Source organism: Danaus plexippus, assembly GCF_018135715.1.
Source record: "Danaus plexippus chromosome 16 unlocalized genomic scaffold, MEX_DaPlex mxdp_23, whole genome shotgun sequence".
NCBI classification, from domain to species: domain Eukaryota; kingdom Metazoa; phylum Arthropoda; class Insecta; order Lepidoptera; family Nymphalidae; genus Danaus; species Danaus plexippus.
In genome coordinates this window covers 1,672,649-1,699,285 of record NW_026869851.1, presented here as the reverse complement: position 1 = coordinate 1,699,285, position 26,637 = coordinate 1,672,649, and the positions used below count along the sequence as shown (strand labels likewise).

The 26,637-nt window shown below is 30.3% G+C and overlaps 4 protein-coding genes across 12 annotated transcripts in view; 3 read left to right on the top strand and 1 right to left on the bottom strand.

The window, feature by feature from the left end:
* LOC116772179 (dystroglycan 1) overlaps positions 1-6,206 on the bottom strand; it is a 51,692-nt gene extending 45,486 nt beyond the window's left edge. For 5 of the 7 annotated variants that reach the window (XM_032664267.2, XM_032664273.2, XM_032664270.2 and 2 more), the window contains exon 1: positions 6,021-6,206. The gene's annotated coding sequence lies outside the window, so the exon portion shown is untranslated. The remainder of the gene's footprint in view (positions 1-6,020) is intronic. The other 2 variants (XM_032664276.2, XM_032664275.2) reach the window with 1 other exon arrangement.
* A 5,931-nt stretch (positions 6,207-12,137) lies between these two features.
* On the top strand, positions 12,138-15,362 carry LOC116772180 (carboxypeptidase B-like). 3 transcript variants are annotated; one of them, XM_061528199.1, is made up of 10 exons: positions 12,138-12,290; positions 12,363-12,390; positions 12,464-12,565; positions 12,652-12,708; positions 12,901-12,951; positions 13,034-13,088; positions 13,160-13,522; positions 14,122-14,361; positions 14,685-14,873; positions 15,170-15,362. In XM_061528199.1, exons 1-10 carry the CDS (start codon positions 12,221-12,223, stop codon positions 15,338-15,340), a joined length of 1,326 nt encoding a protein of 441 aa, XP_061384183.1. In that variant the 5' UTR covers positions 12,138-12,220; the 3' UTR covers positions 15,341-15,362. The 3 variants fall into 3 exon arrangements, with proteins under 3 accessions (XP_061384183.1, XP_061384184.1, XP_061384182.1); XM_061528198.1 differs by having other exon boundaries at positions 12,139-12,290; positions 13,031-13,088; XM_061528200.1 differs by lacking the exon at positions 12,901-12,951 and having other exon boundaries at positions 13,031-13,088.
* Positions 15,363-16,663: 1,301 nt separating this feature from the next.
* LOC116772129 (carboxypeptidase B-like) lies at positions 16,664-21,551 on the top strand. Its single transcript, XM_032664178.2, is given in 8 exon segments — positions 16,664-16,943; positions 18,910-18,958; positions 19,065-19,277; positions 19,408-19,489; positions 19,580-19,730; positions 20,056-20,216; positions 20,884-21,085; positions 21,088-21,551. Coding segments are annotated over 8 exon segments (1,299 nt in total). The 5' UTR covers positions 16,664-16,915; the 3' UTR covers positions 21,501-21,551.
* Positions 21,552-21,974: 423 nt separating this feature from the next.
* Positions 21,975-25,287, top strand: LOC116772131 (zinc carboxypeptidase A 1-like). The gene is made up of 6 exons (XM_032664179.2): positions 21,975-22,199; positions 22,678-22,711; positions 22,933-23,032; positions 23,737-23,832; positions 24,120-24,353; positions 24,649-25,287. Exons 1-6 carry the CDS (start codon positions 22,154-22,156, stop codon positions 25,261-25,263), a joined length of 1,125 nt encoding a protein of 374 aa, XP_032520070.2. The 5' UTR covers positions 21,975-22,153; the 3' UTR covers positions 25,264-25,287.
* The last annotated feature ends 1,350 nt before the right edge of the window (positions 25,288-26,637 follow it).

The following is a 26,637-nucleotide window of genomic DNA, read 5'->3' as shown; positions in this document are numbered from 1 at the left end:
TTAAAACGAGGCAATAATGTATTCGTAAAATTGTCAAATCGTTTATTATAATAAAACATGTATAGAGTAATTGCTAAATGACTTCTTTGGTAACTCAATTATTGATAATCATTAAAAATAAGTTTTTGAAGTAAATGCAATTAGGAAGTTGTCCTACAGTTTACGCTAAGCGATAACTTTATTTTTTTATTTGATTTTTGCAATATTGACAACAGTATGCTCATTCTAAGTTGTCATAATGACTACATACGTAGAGTTAACGGTTAATCATTCCTAAATATTAGCGCAACCTACACCTGAGTCGCAAGTCCCAGGCATTGTTGAAGCTCGTCTCCCTCCAACGCGATGGACTCGACACCCGCACAGTGAATCCATGAAATGATGAGAAGTTTCGTCTCATTTAACGCAGGTTAATGTACGAGAAACGGGAAACGCTTGGTTTGTAGTGTTTCGATTCAAACTTTTAATAAATTTACAGTATGCCTTACTGAAACTTATTACTTTACGTGATATTACGTTACGTTACGTTACGTGATATTATTCGTACAAACATACGAACAATATTATGACTATTTAGAAACTCATCATATGGACATACTCAATAAATAAGAAACGTTTTTTAAGACATCAAGATATTAATTTCGTTGAAATCAAAACAAACTGATAACACATCATTAGCAAAACAACATATCTATTACTTTATTGTATTCGAGTTCTGACGCTATCAGACGTCAAATCATCACTGTATTCGGTTACGTTTGAATAACGTAATAGCGCATTACGATTAAATATTTATTCAAAAATATTATTTAATTGCTGGAATGTTTATATTGAGACATCTTGAAAGTTTAAGTGTGATAAACTCTACATTTACAAGTAATGCTACATATTGCAGTGGAAGAAATCTGGTCCGCGTGGGCGATCTAGATCTGGCGAGTTGTATAAGAGGCGACAAACCTTTGGATTTAAGATAAATTGGTCATATAGCTTTTAAATGCCTAATATAATATTAAATTCAAAATTGGCATGTGTGTCTGTTTGTTACTCAATTAGTAATGAACCACATCTTGTATTTCGGTAAATTTAGAGCTAGAATCGTCGAGTCTTCTTTCAATCGAGCAATTTTGTTTATTCGATAGGAAAATTGAAACAGTCAGCTGAGCCTACAGTAAATTCTTATTAATTATGCTCGATTTGTATCTGCCATGTGGATGTACATTTTTAAAACCATTCATATAAAAATAATATTTTTTTTTACCTTTGACGTGAATAAACAGTTCAACTTAACGCTTCAACTGCTCCTAGGGTTCGTTCAACTCTATTCAACAGCGGAGATGTAAAGTAAAGTACAATTTCAGTAATTACCACAAGTTTACATCTTTAAACTGAATACGCAACGTTATCAGTTTATTTACGTCGAAACTGTCACGTGTGGGGTTTTATATAATGAAACCTGGTAACGCCTCACATTAACTTTGCCGACACAAACACGCAGTAGAGCTACATGTATTAAAGTTTCTAGCCCGATTCAATTCAAGCCACAAAGGATACGCGACATACAAAACATTTGTAATTTAAATACATCATAAATGAATGACGCAAGCCTCGTATTGGCCTTAATTCTGAATGGATTGTTGGAGCACATTTCTGTTCCAAATTAATCACAAGCAGACACAATCCTGTGCCTGGGTTCGGTGCTATTATCATAAGTGGAGCGAGTCTTGACCCATGCACAAAAATATTAATAGTCTCATAATAGTATAGATTTATAGTTTAGGCAACCGTTGCTAACGCGATGTATACAAGAATATATTTATATACGGTATATAAGCAAAATATTATTTTATTACAGTCCTTGTCTTCGTTGTTTCTGTCAAGTCTTTAATATAGCTGGACCGATTTTTATTTGATTTTTACCAACATAAATGCAGACGTAGTCTCGAAAGTAGCCTTTATGAAAATAAGACTTAAATGTTATAATATATTATATATTGATGCACAATAACGTGTATTCGTATCTGTTCATTGAGTCATCAGAATTCATGACAGCTTATTTTTTATTTGTACACATTACATATACTAAGATTTATGACTAATGCACAGCACAGAATAAATTTAATGCTGGTTGTTAGTCTGTTTGGGCTGTTACGAGCTCTTTCCGCTGACGTCACCTCACCTTTGATGGATTTAGATCGGATTTATCGGAACCTATGCGGCCGATTTATTTTCGTCCGACTGTATTCTGTCAATGAACTTTTAATAGATTCTATAGAAAAAACATATTCTACGAAACTCATTGTCATTGAAGTAACTAATTAATGATAGAATAATAATGTATTTGGCATTTATATTTTAAATATCTGTTATATTATTATAGAGAAAAATCAAGATGTATAAGTGGTCAGTAAAAATAAATAATATATCATAAAAAATTAAAAATATATATACATACTAGGTACTAACCCCGGCTTTGCACGGGCTCTTTACAAAAAATATAAAATGGCCTATTTAATTTTGAGAATTATTAAACTTCTATTATGATAACCTTCAAATGGTTCGTCCGATTTAAATGATTTAAAAAGTAATTTACAGATACTGATGTAGGCTTGAAAACGAAGACTTCAAAAGATATCGTCAATGTACACACAAGTAAATACAAAACTTAATAACTTATATACTAAAACCTTCCTCAGGAATCACGCTATCGAGTGGTGATAACTGTTTGATAAACGGTGCAGTAGTTTTTCCGTTTATCGCGAACAGACAGACAGACAGACAAGGCAAGGCACTTTGTGTTATAACATGTATAGATGTGAACGTACGTTTGTTATTGTATGTAGAAATACAGAACTTAAGTCAATGAACACTGGGTACGTTTGTAGTACTCCAATAAAACTAACTATGAATTATAACAGTAAGCTATAAACACGCAGACGAAACCGCGTGTATAATCTAGTAGTCTAGATATAAGAATATTCATACATTTTATAAAACCAAGTGCGTGTAAAATCATTATTTAATTATTTATCTATTACCAACGGCGCCATTAAACATATTAGTAATACTTTTAACGTAACTATAATATTACTACCGACTTCGCTTGTAAATACAACTCTTAAATTCAAATAAGTAACTAAGTTTATATAAAATTGAAGGAAAACGTTCGTTTTGATTAATCAATATATAGTGCACACAAATCAAACTTTGTCCCAATTTCAACTCGCGTTGTTCGAGCAAACAATTCAAATAATTTTGAACAATACTAAGCATTTTTTTTCATACATAAAATTTATACATAATGTAATATTTTTATAAAATTATCTCGAATTTATATATTCTGATAGTTTATTTGCTTATTATAATATAAACACGACATAATGTTTAACATTGTGTTCGTACGGATAAGGTAAGCTTGATGCATAGGCGCCTCAAGTCTTGACCTTGTTGGAACAGACGATAAAAAAATGTCTTTCATGTAACCAACTACTTATAAAAATACATAATACATTAATATTATACAACATATTTACTTTTATTAAGAAAATATGTCATAGAATAATATGCATTGCATTTTAATAAAGTTTTGAGTAAGCAGTTTGATGCAATTACTATGCGATGAATTGCACAAAATTAAATCATTGCTAAATATTTATTATTTGCAACTTTTAACTTATGCGAGGTCTATTGACTTTTGGCCATGTTGCATAGGAATGAGTCCAGGAGAAGAGATAGAAACTGTGCCAGAGAAAGTATACACCTGTGGAATTATTTTACTGATAAATCTATATTGCTCCTTAATCTCAGTGGAAGCTTGTATCCTTATCATAACACGAACAGTTACAACGACGATTCTCGAATCTACTAGTGTCTCGGTACATAACGAAAACTAGTATTAGGGTGTTACTGCACGCGGTTACAACAATCTCGTGTTTTCTAACCATAACCCAGGTAATTAAGACGTGTATCTTGTTCAATATTATTAAATAATCTAAAACCCTGGATGCAACTTTTATAACTAATCAGTTAAGCTGAGTACACAACTACGGGTCAGCGAGCACAAAGAACAACAAACACGCCATCTTAAAATACTCAGAATATTTATAGACCAGCTTCTACTTAATTTTTAAGGCTTTAGAATGCGGTAATTTACTGATATAAAGTTTCGTATATTTAAAAGATCAAGTCTTGTAGTGATCCAAACGTTTGTGTTCAAAAAAAGTCACAGAAATTGTGATTTAGCTATGGGCTTCATATATTTCTAATTAAATATTAAAACAAGAGTTTTTTTTTAATTTATTAGGAGTTTGAAATCGTAATAAAGTATACAAACTATGTCAATACTAAATGTAAATTCCAAATATGAAATCTTTGATGTAACTGTTGTTTTTCTAAATATAATGCAAAAAGTTTGAATCTATTTGAATGTTACTGGCATGTCAGCCGAGTCTTCTGGTTTTTAAAGTTTGCAGACATTACTTTTACTCTATGAAACAAAGGCCCTTGTTTTAATAGCTTTAAGTACACGGTTGAAATAAGTTATTTTAATGTACTATAAATAGTTGCCACAGACATTTTTATAAACAAAAAAAAAAACAAACCACAGTCATTCTGACAATGTAAATGTTTATAAAAAAAAAAATGTTAACTCTGTAAAAAAATTGTCATTTTTAAAGGTGTTTTTTTTTATGAATATTTGGTAAAGAATTAAAATTACATATTATATTTTCTCTATTCACAGTTATTAATGAGGCTTATTTTACAGTACAAACTGTTTCATAATATTGTCAGGGCTCCGGTTACATAAGCCATGATGCAAATGAAAGTATCTGGGTTAATTTGCTCTCAAGTGATATGATATGCAGACGAATAGGATATGTTACAAATCATTTAATTAAGATGACCCTTGAGCTATCTCATAATGTTAGTTCAACAAACGGTCATTACAATTAATAGCTTGTGAAAGCTTTTACTGACAATGTTTTGTGAATTTCATTCACTGATAAAACATGTGAGGTAATTTTTGTTATTTTATTAACGTTTTTGTACTCATTTATGAGGTCTGTGTTTGTTTATTTGTACATTTAGGTATGGCTTAATCCATACAAATGAGAAATTTAGATCATGGAGTTATAATTAGTGTAATTTCTACAACACATGTATCTTTAGGTACATAATAAATTGTAATATTTTATTATTGTATAGTTTGTCACTTAGCAAAAGCAGTTAATAATTAGGATTAGTGAAAAGTAAAATATAAAGTAAGTAAGTAAGAAATATATATACATCCTACTTATTACATTTTTATTGATGGAAAAAATAAATACATATATTGCTTTCTATAATTAAAATTTTACATTAAATTGTTAGAAATGGTTACGAAATTACTATCTATTTGTATAAATAATTAAAAAATCCAACAATCATAGTAAGTAATAGTATAATAACAAACAATAATGAATTATTTTTTTTATGAAAAATTAAGTTTTTTTTTTAAACATTGTCAATGACCCATTTCTAATACAAGATTAAAATAAAGAGATGCTATATAATTTTCAGTATTTGTAAACTTCGATAAAATATATTTTATATTTTTGTGAAAATAACAGAATGGATATTATCAATTTATTAATGAGAAAACAAATAATTTTATTTAGAATCTAAAATTATTAAGGTATCTTGATAATTTATCATTGTTATTCATCTTTTTAAAACATTTTGAAAATTAATATTATTCAATATACAATTGTAAAGTTATACGAAAATCAAAAACTTTTATACACATAATAAGAAACAATAAAAAGATAAACCTAACAGGTATGGATTGCTACTCATACAAAATAAAGTGTAAGTCACGTGAATCTGTATAGCTTTAAAATTAAACTTTATTTCATAGTAAAAAGAATTATTTGACCAGAAGTTAATTTCATTAACAGTATTTACATACTTTGTGGTCCATTCATGTTTCATTAAACTACATTCGCTATTACAAATATGTTTGAAGATAAACAATTATGACTTACCGTTAGCTGCTAAAGTTTTGAAACGTTAAAAGATGGAGAAAAATTATGATTTTAGTTCATAATAAAAAGCACAACACCAATTAAACACACACAACATAGGAACACTATCTTCCTGGCCGGTCGTTACTCCCAATCTCCCTAGTCCCGGATTCGGAATGCAATCCACTAGCGGCTGACAAATGACAGCGATGGCACGAGCTTGTCCATTCGGGTCATTCGCTCACAACACAGATTAACAATTACGTGGGAGACGCCCATGTTTTTTTTTTCAACTGGCAATGCTATATTGTAAATATATTGGTTTTATATTGTAAAAACAGTAGTATTTTATGTAATACTTGGTATATCAAATTCAAAACATTTTTTTTTTGGAAAGTTTGGATAAATATTACGCCACCTATATTTTAAATTTAAAAATGATTGTTTTTGTTTCGTTTATAATAATTTTGTACTGTTAGTTGGCAAGCCAAAACCTAGATGTCACTTATTGTTTCTAATATTACGACATCTAATGGTATAAAAACGTATCACAGTTTAAATTTTTCACCGATAGATGCCTTTTTAAACGTTCTTTGCTACTGGCTACTAGAGGTCGCTTTAACGAAAATGTTATTTACATATATGGTTACCTACTGTCGAATTTGCCTTTATATTTTTTACGTAGTGGTTCGTTCTCAAGAAAAACTATTTAATGAAATAATGGATAGTATGTCATAATTGTGTTGATAGGATCTTATACAACAAAATTAACATTTGAACAATGTAATGAAGACCTTTGTAATTATGCAAAGACAAAAACGAAATAATGTGAAGTCTTGAATTCTTACCTAAACATTAATAGTTTCATTATTATTCTTTGTTATAAATTAGGCATATTAGCCTTACTTAAATGTAAATCTAAATTTGTTTAAAAGAAAAACAAATCCTCTCTTAAATAATTGCATATTCTGATGAAGAACTGCATAACATTATTTATTATGAAGATATTAAGTCGAATCAATAAATTAAACTTTATATTAAAATTATTTCAAATAACTAACATTATAAGAAGTTTATAATAATTGTAATTAAATTAATATAATTTGTATATTCTAAGAAAACTCGTAAGAAAATTTTATACATATTGCCTGCTTATGTGCATTTAAATGTTAGTCACAATTAAAAATTCCAATGAAGATAACGTTAAATTGAAAACGTATTTATGTCATTCGTAATAAAATAAGTCTGTAATAACTATGAAAAGAACCCCTTCGAATCGCTCTTTTAGTATGGGGTACATTATAAATTGGGTAGCACAAGGTTTAAAACCGTATGCCAGCATATGGTATGTATGGTTATTATAATTAAGCTATAAAAAATATAATTAAAAAATATATTTTAATGACAGTTCGCAAAATAAAAATCGTATATAAATTTAATACGCTTCCCTCGCATTATTGTACCGAGTTTATCGCATGACTTAACGATATGTCAAACGTCATTTAGGAATAGTGCACACAATTACTGTTTTTACAGCCACATGCTTGTATTCCCAGGGATGTAATCCTGTTTTTAACAACCTGTCATACAGTTGTGACAGGCGGACGAAGACACTGTATCTGCAACTCCAATCTATTTAGGAACATCTCATTATTTCCGTTGTTCTGTCATTGTTAACAGATTTAAATCTTGACAAACTTTCTATCGTGATTATGATTTATGCAAATTAAGTACATGTTTATGATGTTGAAAATTTAATATGAATGATTTTTAAGAATAGATTTTATTTTTGTTCTTCAATGTCTCTACAATTGTTAATGTCTAATTTTTTTTAATGTATTATATGCAAGTTTCAGAACTATTTTTCTATAATGTTCTTCACTTCTTGTTTAATTTTTCAATTCTATACGAATAGTTACGAATAGGTTTAGGACAATATTAATAAGTAAGTTATTATTCTTTCTGGTTTGGATAAACGCAAAAAAAACTGTATGCGTACGAGTACAGTGTTCACAGCTTTATTCCAAAATTGAATTGAAATAAATTAAACGTACCGAAAACAAAAATCTCAAATTAATTATATATAATTCACATTGTATAACACGTTTTCAGAAGTCATGTGACCGCTTACGAATAATTCTAAGTAAAAAACTTCCTTTGTATAAACACGAGTCGCGAAACATTTCTGTATTCTCGTAAAGAAAAACAAAAGCTACCTACCGTTCAAAGTGTTGTAAGGTTGTAAACTTGGACAAACAGTAATATTATTGAAGCTTTCAAAGGGATTCAAAGCAATTTAGATATAAATAAAATTAAATCGTGCAGCGGAACGCTATGAATTTGACTAAGCGTCGTGACAGGCGTGTATTTACATTTGCATTATACCGTCACCGGTTCATTGGGGCAGAAAACTTACAATTAATATTAAAACATGCGCAATAAAATAAAGCCAAGCAGTCGGAAAGTATTCGCGTCACTCGAGCAGTGCTTTTGACATGGCTATTATATCGCTTCACGGAGTAAATGACGTAGATACGTATAATAGTACTATCAGTTTTATGCCTTATAATAAAAGAAATTAAGATTATTGTCGCTTAAACAAGTAGTCGTAGGATGATGAAAATGTTTATTGTATCCTAGGCGATGAACAGAAGGATGCAAATGATGAGAGAAATCGGTTTTGTTATACAGAGTATAATATGGTTGTGAGCTACAAGTCAGTTGAGTGATATAAATATATATAGTAATATTTAGATATTCATTATGTAAATAAACTATCCAAACATATAGTTTTATTCATGTTTAGTAATATCTTTAAGTAACTTAACTAAATAAAACAAAACGATACCCTGGAGAGCAATCTCATCTTAAAATGAGCAGCCGTCATGGCACCTTTATTTCAAAGACAAAATGGCCGCTGCAATCAAAGCGAGTGCATGCATCAGTCCGGCCGTATGTAAATGTACGGAGTGAGATTTCTAATGTAATTGACGGAAACAAGATTGTTTCGACCATCTTCCTATCTACATACCCTCTGATTTAACTTGATTCGCAGGGGAATGTTAATCATATCGATTTTAGGTATTCCGATTACGAAATAGCGACTGTTTCGATTTTAAACATGACTCGGTATATAACTATTTATAATTTTATATCATAAACTAAATAGATTTAAAATCTTCACGACGAAAAGAGAATGAATTGATATATTTATGCAATATACAAATTATTTTTCTTCTTGATTATGAAATATATAATTATGAGCAATATCATTAAAAATAATTATTACCTAATTTGTTTGACAATGTTATTAAGCCATTGTTATGTTATATTTTAACATTTTCCAGCGAACAAACGGCGAAAGCATATAAAAACATTTATTACACAGTAATTTTAACTATAATAATTAATTAATGGTGAACGTAGGTTTTATAAATATTAGCCACGCTATTTCCCTTATTTGGTTGATTATAATTTCAATGACGAAAATATTTTTATAAAATTAAATCAAATATAAAAGGTTATTTTTTTTTTAAGTATAATCTATACTCATCTTGTTTTAAGGTTCGCATTATATTCATTATATACTTAGAGCACAGAAAAGACATTAGTTGTTTCATAAATAGAGTGTTATTATCAAAAACTATTTCTTATAAGAGGCATTTATATAATTTTAAATACGTAAGCAAATAACAATAGTACCTATGTTTGCCTCGAAATTGCATTGATACGTCACACTACATACGCGTTGTAGCTAGGCGTTTGTTCATCAATCTTCACGCATTAATATTAACTTTGCTTATTGAATGGGAAACGGTAAACGCTCTGAACGTCGTGCGACAATAAAAACTTATAAGCAGACTAAACTCTAAACTTCGATTTGCATAGATTAAAAATTTAAACTGTCAAAAAGAAACTGTCAGAATGTAGAAGAAATAAATGAAAACAAAATTAAATGAAATCAAATAATTAGGACTTCATCTAACTAAAAATATCGTAATGATTTTGATTCAGTTATAAGTTGAACTCAATAGTTCCTATACGTAACACGCCTTGTGATAAGTATTATTATTGAATAAAAGAAGAAAGCATCAGGGACATTTATAGTCATTGAAACTACTAAATTGTTTTCCTAACAAAAGAAAATACTCGGTTAACCAAGGGATATTGTTAAATGCGTAATTGTGTAATATATTTGATGCTAGAGTCGGTTGTTAGCTGCAGTTCCATGATAATAATTTTTGTCGACGCCCTTATCTAGTGTTTTATGAACGGGGAAGTGTCAGTCCCCTTTATTAAATAGATCGTTTGACTTAACGATATCATTTATTTGGACAAGTGTTTTGTAAATATTAAAAAACATATAATTTTCTGTTTTTTTGTTTTTGTTTTTATTGATTTTTTAATTCGCGTCTCACTGCTTTAACGTTATTTCATTCATTCATCGAGATCTTTGACGTGCATGCATAAATAGTGAATGAGTTTGCATTCGAATTGACATTTATGTTCAAATGTCAATTCAAAAAGATGTTCTGAATTCAGATGTTTCGAAGGCGATGAATAAGCTGTATGTAAATAAGTAATTTCTTTCAAATCTGTTTAACTTTTGTTACAATGGTCTCTTTAATTAGCCATCAGAACAAAGCATTAATTTTTATATTTCTAAGATTGGTTTTACCTTGGATAACAATATGGCAGAAAGTTTTTGTAAGATGTCAAGCCCTCATTGTTTCAGCGTGAAACTAAATTTCAAAATGGTTGAATAAAGCTATTTCCCTTTATTCAACGTTTTCAGTCAATAGAAGGGTAGTGTTTCGTGACTGTTACGTATTTGTAAGGTTTAACGCGTTGTAAATCAATGTGTAAAAAAATACAATGTTGCCGTCACTTTTGTTTTCAATTTCCTTACATTCTTGCCTTTCGGTTCTAAATTGAAAGAACACTGTTAAAGCGTTATGTGACTTGATCTTACGCTGACAACATTTACTTCTTCGTATTACCCAGTCTCTATACATAGTAGCATATAGTATAATTTTGTTGTTCCTATATTCATTATACATATATTTAATTTTGAATACCAAACTTTAAACTAATGATTAATACCTACAAAGCAAGGATTTAAAGTGTCAATTTACAAATAGGCTTATTATTAAGCCCTAGTTAAAATTCTGAGAAAGGAACATCGCTAAAGAAGATTATTCAACGAAATTTACAAAGGCATAACTACAACTTTTATTAGAGCGATAAAATATAATATTTCATGAAGTAACAAAAGGAGTTTACTTTGGTTTAATAGATCGTTTTGAAAGGCTAAAGGGCGATTTACAATCAATCTTTAGATGAACATTGGAGCAGGCCTAACAGTTTTTTTGTGTAGGTGTTAATCTTAATGTACATTTACGAGTTTTCTACACGTGTTCTAAGTTATGAGATCGAGCGAATGAAAGCAAATAGAGTATTAAATTTACAATATTTTGATTATTTACAAATACATACAAAACATTTTAATACATTTTGAAGTCACAGCCGCCGCTTTTAAATCGAAAATTAATTTGCTATATCTAATTAAATTTCTTGCAAATGTTGTTTAAGTTTTGATATCGAACTTAACGAATTAAATTAGTGATATAAACATTGGTACGCCATTTTGAAAAATTGTTTCTTTTAGACGTACGAGTTACAGTTATGACCAGTAAAACAACACTTTTAAGGGCATCGTGAAATTTTAACGTCCTCTCCGGTCAAGATTTAAGACGGCGTCAGATCAAGCAACTTGGACTTTATTCATATTTCGTTAAGAACTATTTAAATACAGGCAGCTTCGATAATTAAAAACAATATTGAGACTTATATTGTTACATATATATTCATCTATATAAATTTTATTTGATTTACATTTAAATTCATGCTTTTAAAATAAATAAAATTATTTTTAAACATCAGATAAGTAGTCTATACCAACTCATACACATACAACATAAAATGTACAGAAATGCGAAAAATATGAAAAAAAAATTATAAGTCATTTGTTAAAAAAAAAAAACAATAACATCAATTACATACATTTTTTTCGTGTTGTTGGATAAATTTATATGTTATTATAAATAATAACATATTGTTATTAGGTCGTCATGCTATAAAATCGATATCCATAAAAAAACAAAATCGATTTGATTCGAAGTTAATGTTTTTTGTTATAAGTGGAAAATATTTGTAATAGAATGCTTTTGAAGGATAAATTTGTTCTCATTGTGTTATGTCTGATTGAATTAGAAATGAATCAATGCACAGGTGGCTTTATAATTTATGGTTTTTTAAAAATATTATTTTAAATTTTTACTTTATTAAATTTGGTTACGTTAGGTCAAACTGCAAAGAATATAAAATTCAGGTACGTTTAATAAAAGACACGTGACATTTCTTCGCCTTGCGTACAGTAATTATTTTTATGACAACTTTGTTAGGAAACAAGAAGAATTGCGTGCGAACAGCGAAAAGATGAAAAAATTAATTATAAAGAATGACAAGATGAGTGCTCGTCAAAATTTAATAAAACTGAAAGATAAGTAAGTTGGATCTAATTAACACTTAATTGTGTATCCCGCTTTATTACGAGGATTATATTTTTTATAACATCTGTCTTTCGTTTCAGGAAACAACAGGGCACTACCCAATATCCGAATGCACTGCGACAAGGAAATTTAAAACAGTCAGTTTTATAAATAAGTTTAAGTTAAAACATTCTATGTAACATGTGATTCACATTATAAAAAATATTGTGTTTTATGTCAAATGCTATGCTGCTAATTTGTCAATGTATATTTCAAATATAGGTCTAATATATTTATCGGTTAATATATTGTATAAAGTTATTATGATTGATATAATTTACCTATTTTAGTATACCACGAGTGACCAAAATGGATATGTTTCAAGATTATAGCGACCCAACGTAAGCGGTGCTGTGGTGCATTAAGAATCAATCAATACATATATAGATTACATTTGTTAAATTTATATTTTTGTTTTAGAAGTCCTCCCTCAGCGTTCGCAGACAATTATATTTCTCGAACATTTAGCTCATACAATGTTAGTAGAAAGAAACATACATACATACACACATTATATATTATATTTATCTTATATTATTGATGTTTCAGTTGAAGCAACAACTGACAAGTATAGCTCAAGAAATACCTAATGCAAATATAACGATCGAAGTCATAGGTAGGACTCTGGAATACCAAGACATATTGATGCTCAGGATATCAGAAAATACTGGCCACAGATACTTTAGGGCAGATGATCAAAAATACGCTGAAGAACTGCCGGAGAAGAAGATAATATTTATAGTTCACGGTCTCAAAGTCATGGGAATGAGAGATATACCTTGCTTATCAACGACAGGATCGTTCCGGGTACTACTGTCATACTACACATCGCATTTAGATAAATTTAACATATTTTTAATACCTATGGCGAACCCGGACGGCTATACCTATATACGGTCAACATACAATGAGGTAATTTTGGAAGCGTCCAATTCATGTATTAACTTATGCATAATTAAGTATGGGCTTGTTTGTGTATAATATTTTTTCGTTGTTATTGCTTCTGGCAGAGTTCCAGCGTTGGTTTTAATATTAAAATTGTTAGGCTGTGAGCACTAATATGTGTTTATCCTGAAACTGGAAGATATTGATCGGATTTTATTGTAATTTTGACTATTAGACAGAGTTTTTTCTAGCAAGATTTAAGACTTTATATCTATAAATCACGTAATTGTTAGGTAAAGGGCCATTGTACCCAAAATGATCAAACAGTATAGTCTTTATCAAATTCGTGTCATGCACTACTAGTGAATATAAATTGACTTTAAGATAGTCAACTCTTTTATGCGCTTTTCATCCATTCTCTGCCTTCCACCTTTCCGAAGACACCAAATCATTCTGTAGGAACTGGTTTGGCTTAAACGTGGAATTAATTTTATGAGGTATTAATTCCATTATCTAAAGATTGGGAAATCAAAATAAAAGAAAATTACCCACAAATCATTTAAATAATCAAAAATTATTATTTTATTTATTTATTTCATATGTTAATATTATCAAACATTTCTTAGTTTTGGGATAAAAACGTGGCCCCGCAGTCAGACTGTCCCGGAGTAGCTTTGGACAGAAACTTTGACGTTGCCTGGAGTCCAAACCGTACGATCAGTTCGTGCAGTCAGGAGTACCCTGGCGAGGTGCCCTTCTCAGAGGCAGAGACGAGGGCTGTGAGAGACATCTTCCACAAATATGGCCATAAAATTGTAGCTTTCTTTAACGTGCATGCTGGCTCATATCATAGTTCGGTTTTCAGGGTACGAACTAAATAATAATAATAAAATAATACAATTAAATTAATTATCCATTTTATATTTTGAAAAAAAGCTTGTTTAGAAGGCAAAATTATTGTTTACAAGTTATTTTATGTACATAGGCCTTGCATTTTTAGGTTTTAATTAAATTGCGATAAAATTGACCCGAAAACGGAAAACCCATCTTATTTAACATTCTATGAAATACTAAGAAAAATATTATAGGAATCATTTTGTGTTCTACAAAATATTAAATTAGAATATTGTAATCAACAATTAAATATTTATCATCTTATACTAATGCAATTATGTTGTTTTATTTACAGGGCGATGCTGTACTCTATCCGAAGGGTTACAGCGACACGGCGATAGACGATGATAAATATATTGATTTGAAAGGAGAGATTGACGAAGTCATTAGGAATGCAAGCTTCCAAGTGTATTCGGTTACTGTTGATACTTTGTACAACTGGTACGGGCTTGTCAAAGGTTCCAGCGTGGACTACGCCTCAACGGTGTGTAAAATATTCATATACTATATGTAACATACTCAATCTTGGTGACTTCTTAAAATACGTTGGGCGAAGGTTCAAATCGAATGCACCACTCCGTTTGTTTATCATTTTATATAAATATTTAAAAATAACGTCATTCAAACTTTGAATATATTTGAAAATTCTGAATAGTCGTTGTTAATTTAAGACATATTGTTTTTATCCTTCCGTCAGAAACCTCAATCAACCAGTTGGGAATTTAATCATCTTAATGATCACCGTACCGGTATTTTAAATAATATGTGTTATTCTTTAAGGTTTATGGGATACCTTATTCCATGGAATTAGTGATGCAGGGATATGATGAAGAGGGGAATTACTATGATGAAGACTACTCGTATCTTGCTCTAAATGAAGTCTGGTCAAAGGTCATTGACGTCATTATGTCATACATATGGAAATCTATACATGGAAACGATACAAAATGATGAATAAATATTTGAAGGAATATATTTTATTTAGTTTTAACCTAAAGTATTAACAAGTAAACTAAACATTTCCACATACAGCACCACTTTCACCCATTGCGGGTTTTGGTTAAGCACGGCAATCATTAGTAACTGCCGTAATCGATTTCTAATCGATTTACATAATACATTGCCTGTTACCAATATATACTACTTCAAACGTAGTTCGTATTAACCGTAATGTAAATAAAAATCTCACTGTTATATATAATCGTTTGTAATGAAGTGGGTCAATTTTGTTGTTGTTTGTATATCGCGCATACAAAAGAAGTTTGGGGAAAAGAAAGTGAATGTACGTTTTGGTGTCGTTAATTTTGGTAAATCCCGTTACTATCCTTGTCACATATGAATCTAGCACGAAATTGTGAACTTCTCCGTTTTATATATAATGGTATTGGAATACAGATTTCGTATTTATTGGTCTCCGTACGCCGCAGTGTTGCAAGTGGAAAGAGAAATAACATGTGGATGTAACACAAAGATGGCAACACAGAAAGAAATCCTGTTACCAAACAAAAAGGACGCATGTTTTCAAACTCGTTTTGGAAGCTAATTCCATTTAAATGAACGCATAACCAATGTAATGATGCCGTACGGCAACTGCCCTCTATTCTTATTCTCGCACCAACAATAACAGACCGTTAGTTGGGTTCCGTGGACGTGTTTGATTTGCACGTATATATATATATATATATATATATATATATATATATATATATATATATATATATATATATATATATATAATTCGTAATATATATGTATAAATAATTTATATATATTTTTTATTACAATTAATGTAACATGTTATTTGATTGTTTCTATTCGACTTTATTAAATTTTATATCATAGCAAACATCCACCGATCTCGCCTTTTGTACTCTTGATTTAATTAACGTATAAATATTCTATATAAGTTGTAAAGAATCTCGCGACACCGTATTTCAATCAGTGTCATTAGTTCATTAAACCCGAGATACATGTGGTCGCTCTTCTAGTTTAGTTGTCAATATCTACACAAGATTTATTACAAGTCATTTATATGTACAGCCTTAGTTCTTGTAGTGTACAAACCTTATCAATCATTAATTTGAATTGAAAACCATGAATCATTTGTAACAAAGGAAATTTTACAGTATAAAGCTCAATCTCTTTCAAATCATGTATACGGTATATGGTTAGGCTTATCTAAATAAAAAAACGTTTGAATTATGGCACTGTAACGAATTAATTTGCCCACGCCTTGTAAATATAATTGAAACATAAACTCTGTATGTATAAAATTAAATAAATCATAATCATTTGAAGTTGTAGATACGTGTTTTGTGCGTTAGGATATTATCCGCAAGGCTAAAGACCTCAAGCGAGCCCTTCTCGTTTTTGATTTTTGTTTGAGCAGTTTGGGATATTATCTTCGCTAAATATCGGCGCGAACAGTGCGCTGTTGAACGGAGAAAGGAGCGCACGACTGCGCTTGCGCCGTTTATATACGTATACGTTATATTTAATATTTAAAATCCAATAAAAATTGTGATCATGTACATTCGGATAGTATTTATATTTGGTAAGTATTTATTATATTTGCAGTTTTTATAATTTAAAACAACAAAGGGTTTTTCTTGTTTGAATACAATTAGGATAGAAGCGGTGTATCAGGACATGTGAATGTGCTAGTGTTGAGAAAGCCTTATAAATTCTTCCTTCACAAATAACAACTTTTCACTGGTCACATAAATAAAGCACTTTCTCTGATCCAGCGCGAGTAGGGAGTTTCGAGTCGGCCAAGTATCACTGCTTTTGAATTCTAATTACACATATTTCTTTGGTAAAATAACATTAATCATAATTGTATTTTTAAATTTACCGTGTAATAGGGGGGATTACTGTATTAGCAGCAAAATTTGTTTAAGAAAAATCCAGGTGATAGGCGTAAGAGAACTTTGTAACGGAAATGGTTAAAATAAAAATTATATCTACGCATATATATACAATAATTGCTATCAGCGCTGTCGTTGCCCTTAATTGAAAGATTTGGGTTATATTGTTAAAGCGCATTAAATTTACATTAGAGGAAATTTTATTGGAAACAAAATAAAAGCAGTTAAATTGATCCGATCAGAGAACATGTTTAAATCAAATGTATTATTAAATATAGACAGAAATTCTTAAGGTTTATTTTGTATGATGAAATAAAAGAAAAGTAATGATCGTTATATTTGCATTTTTTTTACTGATAATCTTATCTTTGGTTGCGTTCTGTTATTTCAAAGTCATCAAGTCGTTGGAGTTTTTAATGATTTCCTTCATTTTTTTCCCCGTAATTAATATCACGTATTACGATAAACATTGTCTCTACTTATAATTATCCTACATATCGCAAAATTATTTAAAATTTATTATCATAACATTTGTTTTTAAAATATAATCGTACGAATGTAACCTATTTTTTATTTCGTCTCAATGGTAACTTAAATACTAAATTTCTTTTGAAACCGATCGGCAGATATTTACTGATTGTGTGACAAAATCTAATCATTATGGTATTTGATTTATTGCTTGTATATCATACAAACGAGATCAGAGATATTGGTGGTATGATATAAATAATAAACATCATCATTACATATTGGATAAATTTAAACTGGAACAATTAATTTTGTACCATGTTCTTTTCTGTATTCCTGGCTTCGCTACTTTTAATTCGTTTATATTAAAATGAGAGAAATCTCATCAATTACTAAATGTAATATAAAAAAGGAATATATCTATGAAATATAAATGTTACAGATAATCAAGAATTTAATATAAAATTTCTCCGAACAAAACTGATATCAAATTATATAGTAATATTCAATCAAAGGACCGGCTTGGCTTCGTTCCTTAGAGCGGTGCAGTTCATTTCAATCGAAAAATTCCCGCTTTTATTAAATTAAAATTATCGGGGATTCAGGCGATCAAAGAGACTTTCTAATAACATCAATTGCTTTGGAATTGGTCCACGGAAGAAGCCAGATCTACTGCGCCGTTGTAAGGAAAGCTCAATTACACGAAGCCAAAGAAACACGATAAATGTCACCACAAATTAAAGAATCGCTCCACGCAAATACTGCTTTAGAAATTTAAGTAGGAAGCATTCCTTTCCCGGCTCTTAATGGTGGGTTTAGCAACCTTCGATTCCGCGGCCCATTAGAGGGATTCAACAGATTTACTTCATTTATTTTCGTATGTTCATTGAAGTTTTTCTATACTTCGTCGTTAAAGTAATTTGTTCATATAGAAATATTTGCGATCTATAAAGTGCTATAAGGAACGAAAATGTTACATAATTAAATACAGTTTAATAAACCGTATTTCCAAGAGTTATTGAAAGAAAATCTTATTCATCTTTTCTAATCATCATATAACATACTTTCGTCATAAAAATAACTCAAAAGGATATTTATTTTAAGCTTCTAATGCAAACTAATTGGACATTTATTTCGTAATGTTGGATGTGGGATCTTTGTTATAGAAATCTATTCTGGTTTCAGTGTTGGTGGGCGTTTGGCGAGTGGGGTGCAGGGAGAATAAATACGATAAGTATGTTACCTTAGCATGTTTAATATTATGCGTCTAGATAAATAATATGTGTGCGAATAACGATATTTTTAAATATTACCATTGAATATTTAAATTGCATTTTTAGTTACACACTGGTGAAGCTGTTTCCGTCAAGGACTGAACAAATAAAAGCACTTAATATTTTAGAACAACCGAATGAAGGTATCGAAATTTTAAAGAAATCTAGAAGTCTCAATGACAGCACTGACGTCCTGGTGCCTCCGAACGAATTGAGATTCGTTGAAGATATTATAAAAAAGGAAGATATCCTTTACGAAATAAAGAGCCACTATGGAAGGTCTGTTATAAATCAGTTTGAATGATTTAGTGATCAAAATGAATTCGATAATTTAAGGATTTGAAATTTCATAGCTTTCTATCAATTTATTTAAAACATTCAAGTCTTATATTTTCTTTTAATATTTTAGGTCATTCGAAAATTGGGACAGGACGCCTAAAAGGAGGTTTATGCGAAGCTTCAGTATATTCGAGTATCACAGCTACAACGCGGTTAGTTTCCCTTTTATTTTTATTAAAACGAAAGTCCTGTGACACAACTGTGTTAAGGTGTAAAACAATTAAATTTATACGATTTCACAGATTCAAGAATTTATAGAAAGTACTGCAAAGCGCCATCCGGAGCTGGTGAGATTGCAGAACTTAGGAACAAGTTACCAAGGCAGGCGGATGAAGCTCGTTAAAGTATCGTTGGATCCCAGTGCTTGCAACCCGATTATATTCATAGACGCTGGTTAGTGTTACGCTGATTATTTCATAAATAACTATATGTTAAAGGTGTTTAATGTCCACGTGTTCGTTAGACTAAAACTGTTCGCGACTTGCGAATAAAATTTGCTTTCAACACTATGAACAATAACTTGAAGTAATACGAGACAAGAGACAAATGCTGAGACAGACCATAGAAAACAAATACACATTCCTATAATAACTTTAGATAATTCATATGCTTTTACATAAATATTTTTTTTAATAAGATATTATACATTGGAAGTGGATTTTGAAAACGGTCCTAAGTAACAAGAGCGATTGATTTCATGATTTTTTTATATTATCAGGTATCCATGCCAGGGAATGGGCGGCACCAGCGATGGCGTTATATCTCATCCACAGACTAGTTAATGATCCTGACGCCAGGAAGGAGCTCGATGGAGTCGACTGGTACATCCTTCCAGTTGTTAATCCCGATGGATACGAATACACGAGAAGCAATCGAGCGGTATGTTGTAGTGACATAACTTTATATAATGACGTACACATTTTTATTATTATTATTAAGAAAAAAATAATTATATAATTTGTTACACATTCTTGATTGGCCATACAGCTTTTAGTATCTCAGAGAGTTCATTAAAATCGCTATAAGCATGAAGAGATAAATAAATAATTAAAAGAAAAAATTAAATCGGACTGCGGCGTTAGAAAATCTTAGGGTTAATGAGCAGAAAGGATTTAGGGTACAAGGAAATAACAATTAAAATTTAATTTAAAAATTAACGGTTAAAACCGTTGGTCAAAAATAATACCGTAATTTATCAGAGAGTTAAATAAATGAACTCCGAATGCATAAACGTAATCTTAAGCGATAAGGATATTACTTGCTCGAATGTTAAATTTTTTCTCTTCTTCACGCTTGAAATATAATAACTAATAACGCCAAATAACTAATAATATATGGTACATTATTATAAAATATTTATTCACATTTTAAATTACGTTAAAATAAAACTTAAATCAGGTTTTTTTAATAATCCTTTGAAAAATATATTTTTTTAATTTGTAATGTGAATATGAAATTCACATGAAAGTATCGTTTTTGAATTGTATTTAGTTTAAAGTGAAAAAGTTTTAATTGATCAAAATTTTATAAAATAAAAATTCTACAGAATCGTCTATGGAGGAAGACCAGGTCAAAGAATTCTGTTTTTGACTGTTTTGGGGTAGATGGAAACCGAAATTATGGTTTTAAATGGGCAGTCAGTGGTGTGTCCAAGAATCCTTGTGACAAAGAGACATATGCCGGTCCGAAACCTTTCTCAGAGGTTGAGACCCAATACGTCAGGAACATCATGATGGAAAATAGTAAACGATAAAATTATACGTATCTCTGCACTCCTACGGCCAATATTTGGTATATCCGTGGGGATACACAGGAGATTATTTACCAAAGGAATGGAAAAGATTGGATTCTTTAGCTAGAACGGTCTCAGATGCTGTTCAGAGAGCAGGTGGAGAGCCATTCAAGGTTTTGAGCGCTGGAAAATGGTACCCAGCTGCCGGAGGTAGCGATGATTACGCATTTGGTGCGGTGGGAGTTCCATACTCCTATACAATGGAGCTGACTGATGGTTACGAATTCATATACCCTGAGAGGCTCCTTAAGAACGTGTTGCCACAGTATTACGAGGGTTTTAAAGTATTTGCAGCCCAGATTAGAAAGGAATTTCCAGCGTCCTGTTCCAACAGGAGATATTTACCTGAAGTGATCGAAATTACCAACTGATAGATTTAATCGTATTTAATATACTTTAATAAACTAAACTAAAAATAAGAATATCTTTTATTTTCTTTTGCAGCGTATTAAACATATCTGAGACTAGAATATGATTCAAAACAAAATATTAACAATAATAAGATAATATTATATTTGTGAATCTGTTTCCTTCAATATATTAAATATTGCATGAGCCAACAAAAATGTTACGCTTTTCTATATCTCGAGGTCCTTATAACGACTGAATATTGCACATTCAATATGTGACAGATATTTCAAAGATATTCAGATATACGTGCATTTAATTTTCTAACTGAATAAACATTGGATACGAGGATTGTATTATAAATTAAACTATCTATCACTCATCATCATAGTTTCATAAGCAGTACTTACAAACGATCTCAGCGCAACATTTTAATAAACATCCTAACATTTTTATATAATATAGCGAAAGCAATAAATATAACAAAATCTGTGCAGTTTTATAGCGAAAAATATTGAGCAAGTGGATTTAATAAAATGAAATTTAGTAGCGAATGCATTTGTGTGCTGGATTTAGGTTCAACGTAATATTTTTAGATATTTAAATTTCAGCAGTACATTTGACCTGATGGCCGGAATGTAGAATAGATTATATTATTGAAAATTTAAATCTAGTGATGTCTGAAAAGTGTATAACAGCCGTGATAGTTGTTGTGTTAACAGGTACATTATATTTGAAGTACTAAAGATTATACTGGCGTAGTTGCATGAGAATTAAAATTTTAAACGTAGAGAAAATCTTACTAATAGTTATTACTTTAATTTTCGTTAATTTAAACTTTTAGAGGCCGATTATTTTGAGGATTTCCTTATTGTACAAATGGCTCCTTCTGAAATGGTTCTTTAAAGATGTATTGCATCTCATAATTACTACTTTTTTAAATTAACTTATTAAATAGGAACTTTAAAATAATAAGTTACGGTTCGATGTTTTATTATTCCGTTAGAACATTTAGTTAAATCGTTCTTTAAATTATGCGATTTCAATTTATTTAACAGTTTAAATTTCTGTGCCACCAATAAAGTTAAAAGAATTAAAATTGATACATAAGTTAATAATTCCAGTTTAGCAAATACTTTTCTGTGTTTTAAATTAAAGTTTGTGTTATTTTGGTTGTTGTAAATAATGTTTTTATTTTAGTATTAATCTGCGAGGAGCGCGCAGATTATTGTGGGTAAGTAATGTTCTGTTATAGAAAAGTAATATAAAAAAAATTACAAGCTAGTTCCCACATTTCACTCTTAATACTATGTATGAGAAACACATCAAGGAATAATTTTCTAAAATAAGAGAATTACTTTATGCTTCGTAGTAAAACCACTACTAAATATACATTTACATTAATATATCTAGCTTTATATATAATATTTTAGTAGATAAGGTACTTTTTTTCAGTTGCAAAACTGTTAGACCCTGCTATAAGAGGATGCTGGATGAACTACTAGGAGAGGACGAAGATGCTTGTATTGAAAATGTAGCTATTGGCGCGAGTACTGTGAGTGGAAAACATTTATAGTTGTTTTTATATCACGATAAAAAACGATTCAAATACGGAAAGTTATTAAGAAATACTAAATTGGTATAAATTAAAAAATTACTCATTTATTCCATTTAAAGTTCATACATTTTCATGAAAATAATTATTATATATAAAGTATGTACTCAATTGTAAACTTTACTGCCACATTAATGATTTTTTTATTGATATATTCCCAGCAAACATTTTTCATTATAGGCTAATGTTTTAAAGTCTATTTTTAAACTTTGTTTGTGTACCTCAGTGCACTTCACTGTACCAAATTGAATGTTATGAGTATTAAATGTAACTCTAAAACAAAAATCAAGTTTGAAAGATAAAAAAAAACAGAAGATTACGTTATTTTATTTCTATCAATTTGTTGGCAAAATCATTTTTCATTATATGGGATAAGAGTATAAGTATTATAAATAAAAAAATCTAATCTTTAGACGCAAGCTCCAAAGTGTTTTAAATGAAATTTTTATATTAATAACCAAAATATTAAACTAGTTGGTAACCGTGTCGTTTATTTCAAAGTACAGGATAAAACAGTGTTTGAGTAAAAATTTTGAAATTATTAGTATTTCATAATTTACTACTATTTACGTAGAAATTGACTACTATGTAGAAAAATCACTTAATACTACACGTCTTTAGATCTACTTGAAGTTTTTTTTCAGGTGACAATATTTCTTAAAGCCATCAGTACATATTGCGATAAGTTTATTAAATTGTACGATACTGCAACAACTTACGAAGGAAAAATATTATATGAGGTGAGAGGACTGTAAATATTACAAGAGCTGATTATTTTTCCCAATACCTTCAAGTCGTGAATAATTCAAGACATTCATAAATAATTTTTGACAATATTTATACCAAAGTTTATTGAGAACAGAAACGAGATTAAGATTTTTGAGTAATAAAAAAACAGCAAAGAGCATTACTTGTAAACTAATATTGCCTTAATTTGTATAAAATTATTTATATACAGAATAAAATCTGTATAAAAAAAAAATCAATCATTGTATTAATTAAACATTGTTCTGCTGATTTGTAATAGGTTGCAATGAGTCGGTACGTAAATGAGGAAATTGAGAAAGTCACTAACGGTAGTAAAATAAAACCAGTGATATTACTTGATGCTGGGCAGGACGCTGGTTCAGAGACAGTTGGGTTTGCTCTGTACATCATAGAACAGCTGGCGGCGTGTGTCGAGAACAAGGACATGATAAGGAACTTCTTATGGATCATTCTGCCATCAACCAATCCCGATGGACAAGAATATTCCAGAGGTGTAAGTTAAAAAAAAAATAAGGTTAGCTTAGTGTTACTAGTGGCGCCATCCGTGCTATACTAATTATATTATACTATAATCCTTAGAATTATTTTTATCACCGATTTTGATGAATTATAATACTGAGCCAATGTAATTTTATAATAGCAACACTTAAGTTTAAACCTGTATATGAAAACTACAAGAACCGGCTTCAGCCATTTTGTAGGAAATTACTGAAAGTAACGTTGAACATTGAGATACCCCGCACATTGGATATGACTAATTCTAACATATATTCTTCTGTACTCTGCAGAGTTTTGAAAGATGGCAGAAAAACTATCGCTCTATAATGGATTATGAAGCCACCGGTGTTGATATTACAAGAAATTTTGACGACTTTTTTACCGAATGTTTTCGCGTTGAAAACAAATTTTCACAGAATTACCAAGGACCTCATCCGAACTCTGAAAATGAAACTAAATTTATAACCAATGTCATGAAGAAATATAAGAGTGGTATAAAAACTTATATCTCCTTTAGACGTAATGGTCACGCTATTCTTTATCCGTTTGCTTCAAGAAACGTGTCTTTGGATAATATGCAAAAGACGAAGATGAAATCCGATGAGATCGCTAAGAAGGTAAATCAACGCGCTGGTGTCATACAATGGTTTGTCAGCCAGAGTATTTACGACATGAATGGCGAGGCCCATTGTGGTCATAGTGTTGATTACGCATACAATAAAATGGATGTACATAACTCGTTCGAAATGCGTATTTTTCCGGAAACAGATAACGATATAATGTCCAAATTTCAATCGTTGCCTAAAGGTTACGATGTCTCTCTAAGAACTGGATATTTTAGCGGAATTAGAGAGTTATACAACTTGCTCGTGGCTGAAAATCATATGGAAAAATTAAAATTGTAATAAAGTAAAATTTTGTTGCATAAACGATTTCTTTTCGATAGTAGATCCTGTTCAGGGATTTCATAATGAAGACCCATCCTATCCTGCTACGTAGTGGTCATGATTATCCAAGTTTCTCACAAGCGAATCGAACGTAAAAATGATAAATTGGGTCAAAATTATGTACTCAAGCTTGGCATCTATTATGATACAATATTTATTTACTACATAATGGTATATCTACGTTGTAGGAGTCACTTTTCCACTTTTCGGTAGGATGTTGGTCATGCGCTGTGATGGTCGCTGAACGCGCCTGCGCCAGGGGTGGGGCCCGAGGCCGTACAGCCCGCTACCACTCTGTAGTCAGCCGCGGCGGCGGTGACGCGTCTTCTGCAAACTCCTCTCAACATCTGCAATCCTAGTACCGCGATAACTCAGCCGCCGCTCTAAGTCGACTTTTAAATCTTTCGTTCGTTTTTTTTCCATTTATATTTGATTTGCTGGTCCTTTATAATTTTCATAGTGATGATTTCCTATTTTTAAATTTATTTTCTTAAACGAAATTTCAAATATTCTTTAAGTTTATTATATTTTAATTTTGTGAACAAACTTTTGCCGTCCCTGCCGATGGTCAGAACGTGAAACATCAAAAGGTAAGGCATACCGATAAGTTTCAGTAAGTCCGGTGAGTATCTCCAAGGCTACGAGTTGAAGTTTTCCTCACTTCGATTCTCGTAAACTTCAACGTTCACGTGAAAAAGGTTGCTAGCGATGGGCGGAAGGCGTGCCGTCGGCAACAGGTTGCAAGGCTTTGCAGGAGTCGGGAACACCCTCGTCATTATTTTATAAACTACTTGTAAAAATTCTAAAAAGCAAATTTCTTTGCACTTTCGTTTCACCTCCGGCTCGAAACTTTTAAATCTTCTTTTCAACTCCTATTTCTCTTTACATATTTTTATAAAAAAAAGTTGAATATATTGATGAAATACATTATAATATTTAGGAAATAGTAAAATGAAAAAAAATAATATCACGGTTGTTTTTAATGTCAAAACAAATAATATAAGTTAAAGATTAAGAAAAAAATGGAAATCGATATAATTATGAAGACAATTTTCACGTAAAAGATATCAGCAAAAAAATATAAAAAAAAAGTTATTTGACGAAAGCAGTCATTCAGAACAAAGAGGAGTTATAAAGTTATTTGAAAGATACTTTTGAGTATTATTGGGTGAAATTAGCGAAAAAAAAATTATGTGATAAATAAAATGAAGGCTTTCCGTCGGTAGCATATGTTATAAATATATAAGAATAAATTGTTGAAAAAGTTGAAAACAAAACGATTGCTTCGTTTCATGATAAAAAAAGGTTCAAGATTTTTAGTTAGTTTTAAAA

Coding starts and splice junctions, on each gene's coding strand:
- LOC116772131 (XM_032664179.2), top strand. CDS start 22,154: ATGTCTGAAAAGTGTATAACAGCCGTGATAGTTGTTGTGTTAACAG. Junction 22,712..22,932: donor GAGCGCGCAGATTATTGTGG/GTAAGTAATGTT, acceptor ACTTTTTTTCAG/TTGCAAAACTGTTAGACCCT. Junction 23,033..23,736: donor TAGCTATTGGCGCGAGTACT/GTGAGTGGAAAA, acceptor GTTTTTTTTCAG/GTGACAATATTTCTTAAAGC.
- LOC116772180 (XM_061528198.1), top strand. CDS start 12,221: ATGCTTTTGAAGGATAAATTTGTTCTCATTGTGTTATGTCTGATTGAA. Junction 12,291..12,362: donor AGAAATGAATCAATGCACAG/GTGGCTTTATAA, acceptor TGGTTACGTTAG/GTCAAACTGCAAAGAATATA. Junction 13,523..14,121: donor TACGGTCAACATACAATGAG/GTAATTTTGGAA, acceptor AACATTTCTTAG/TTTTGGGATAAAAACGTGGC.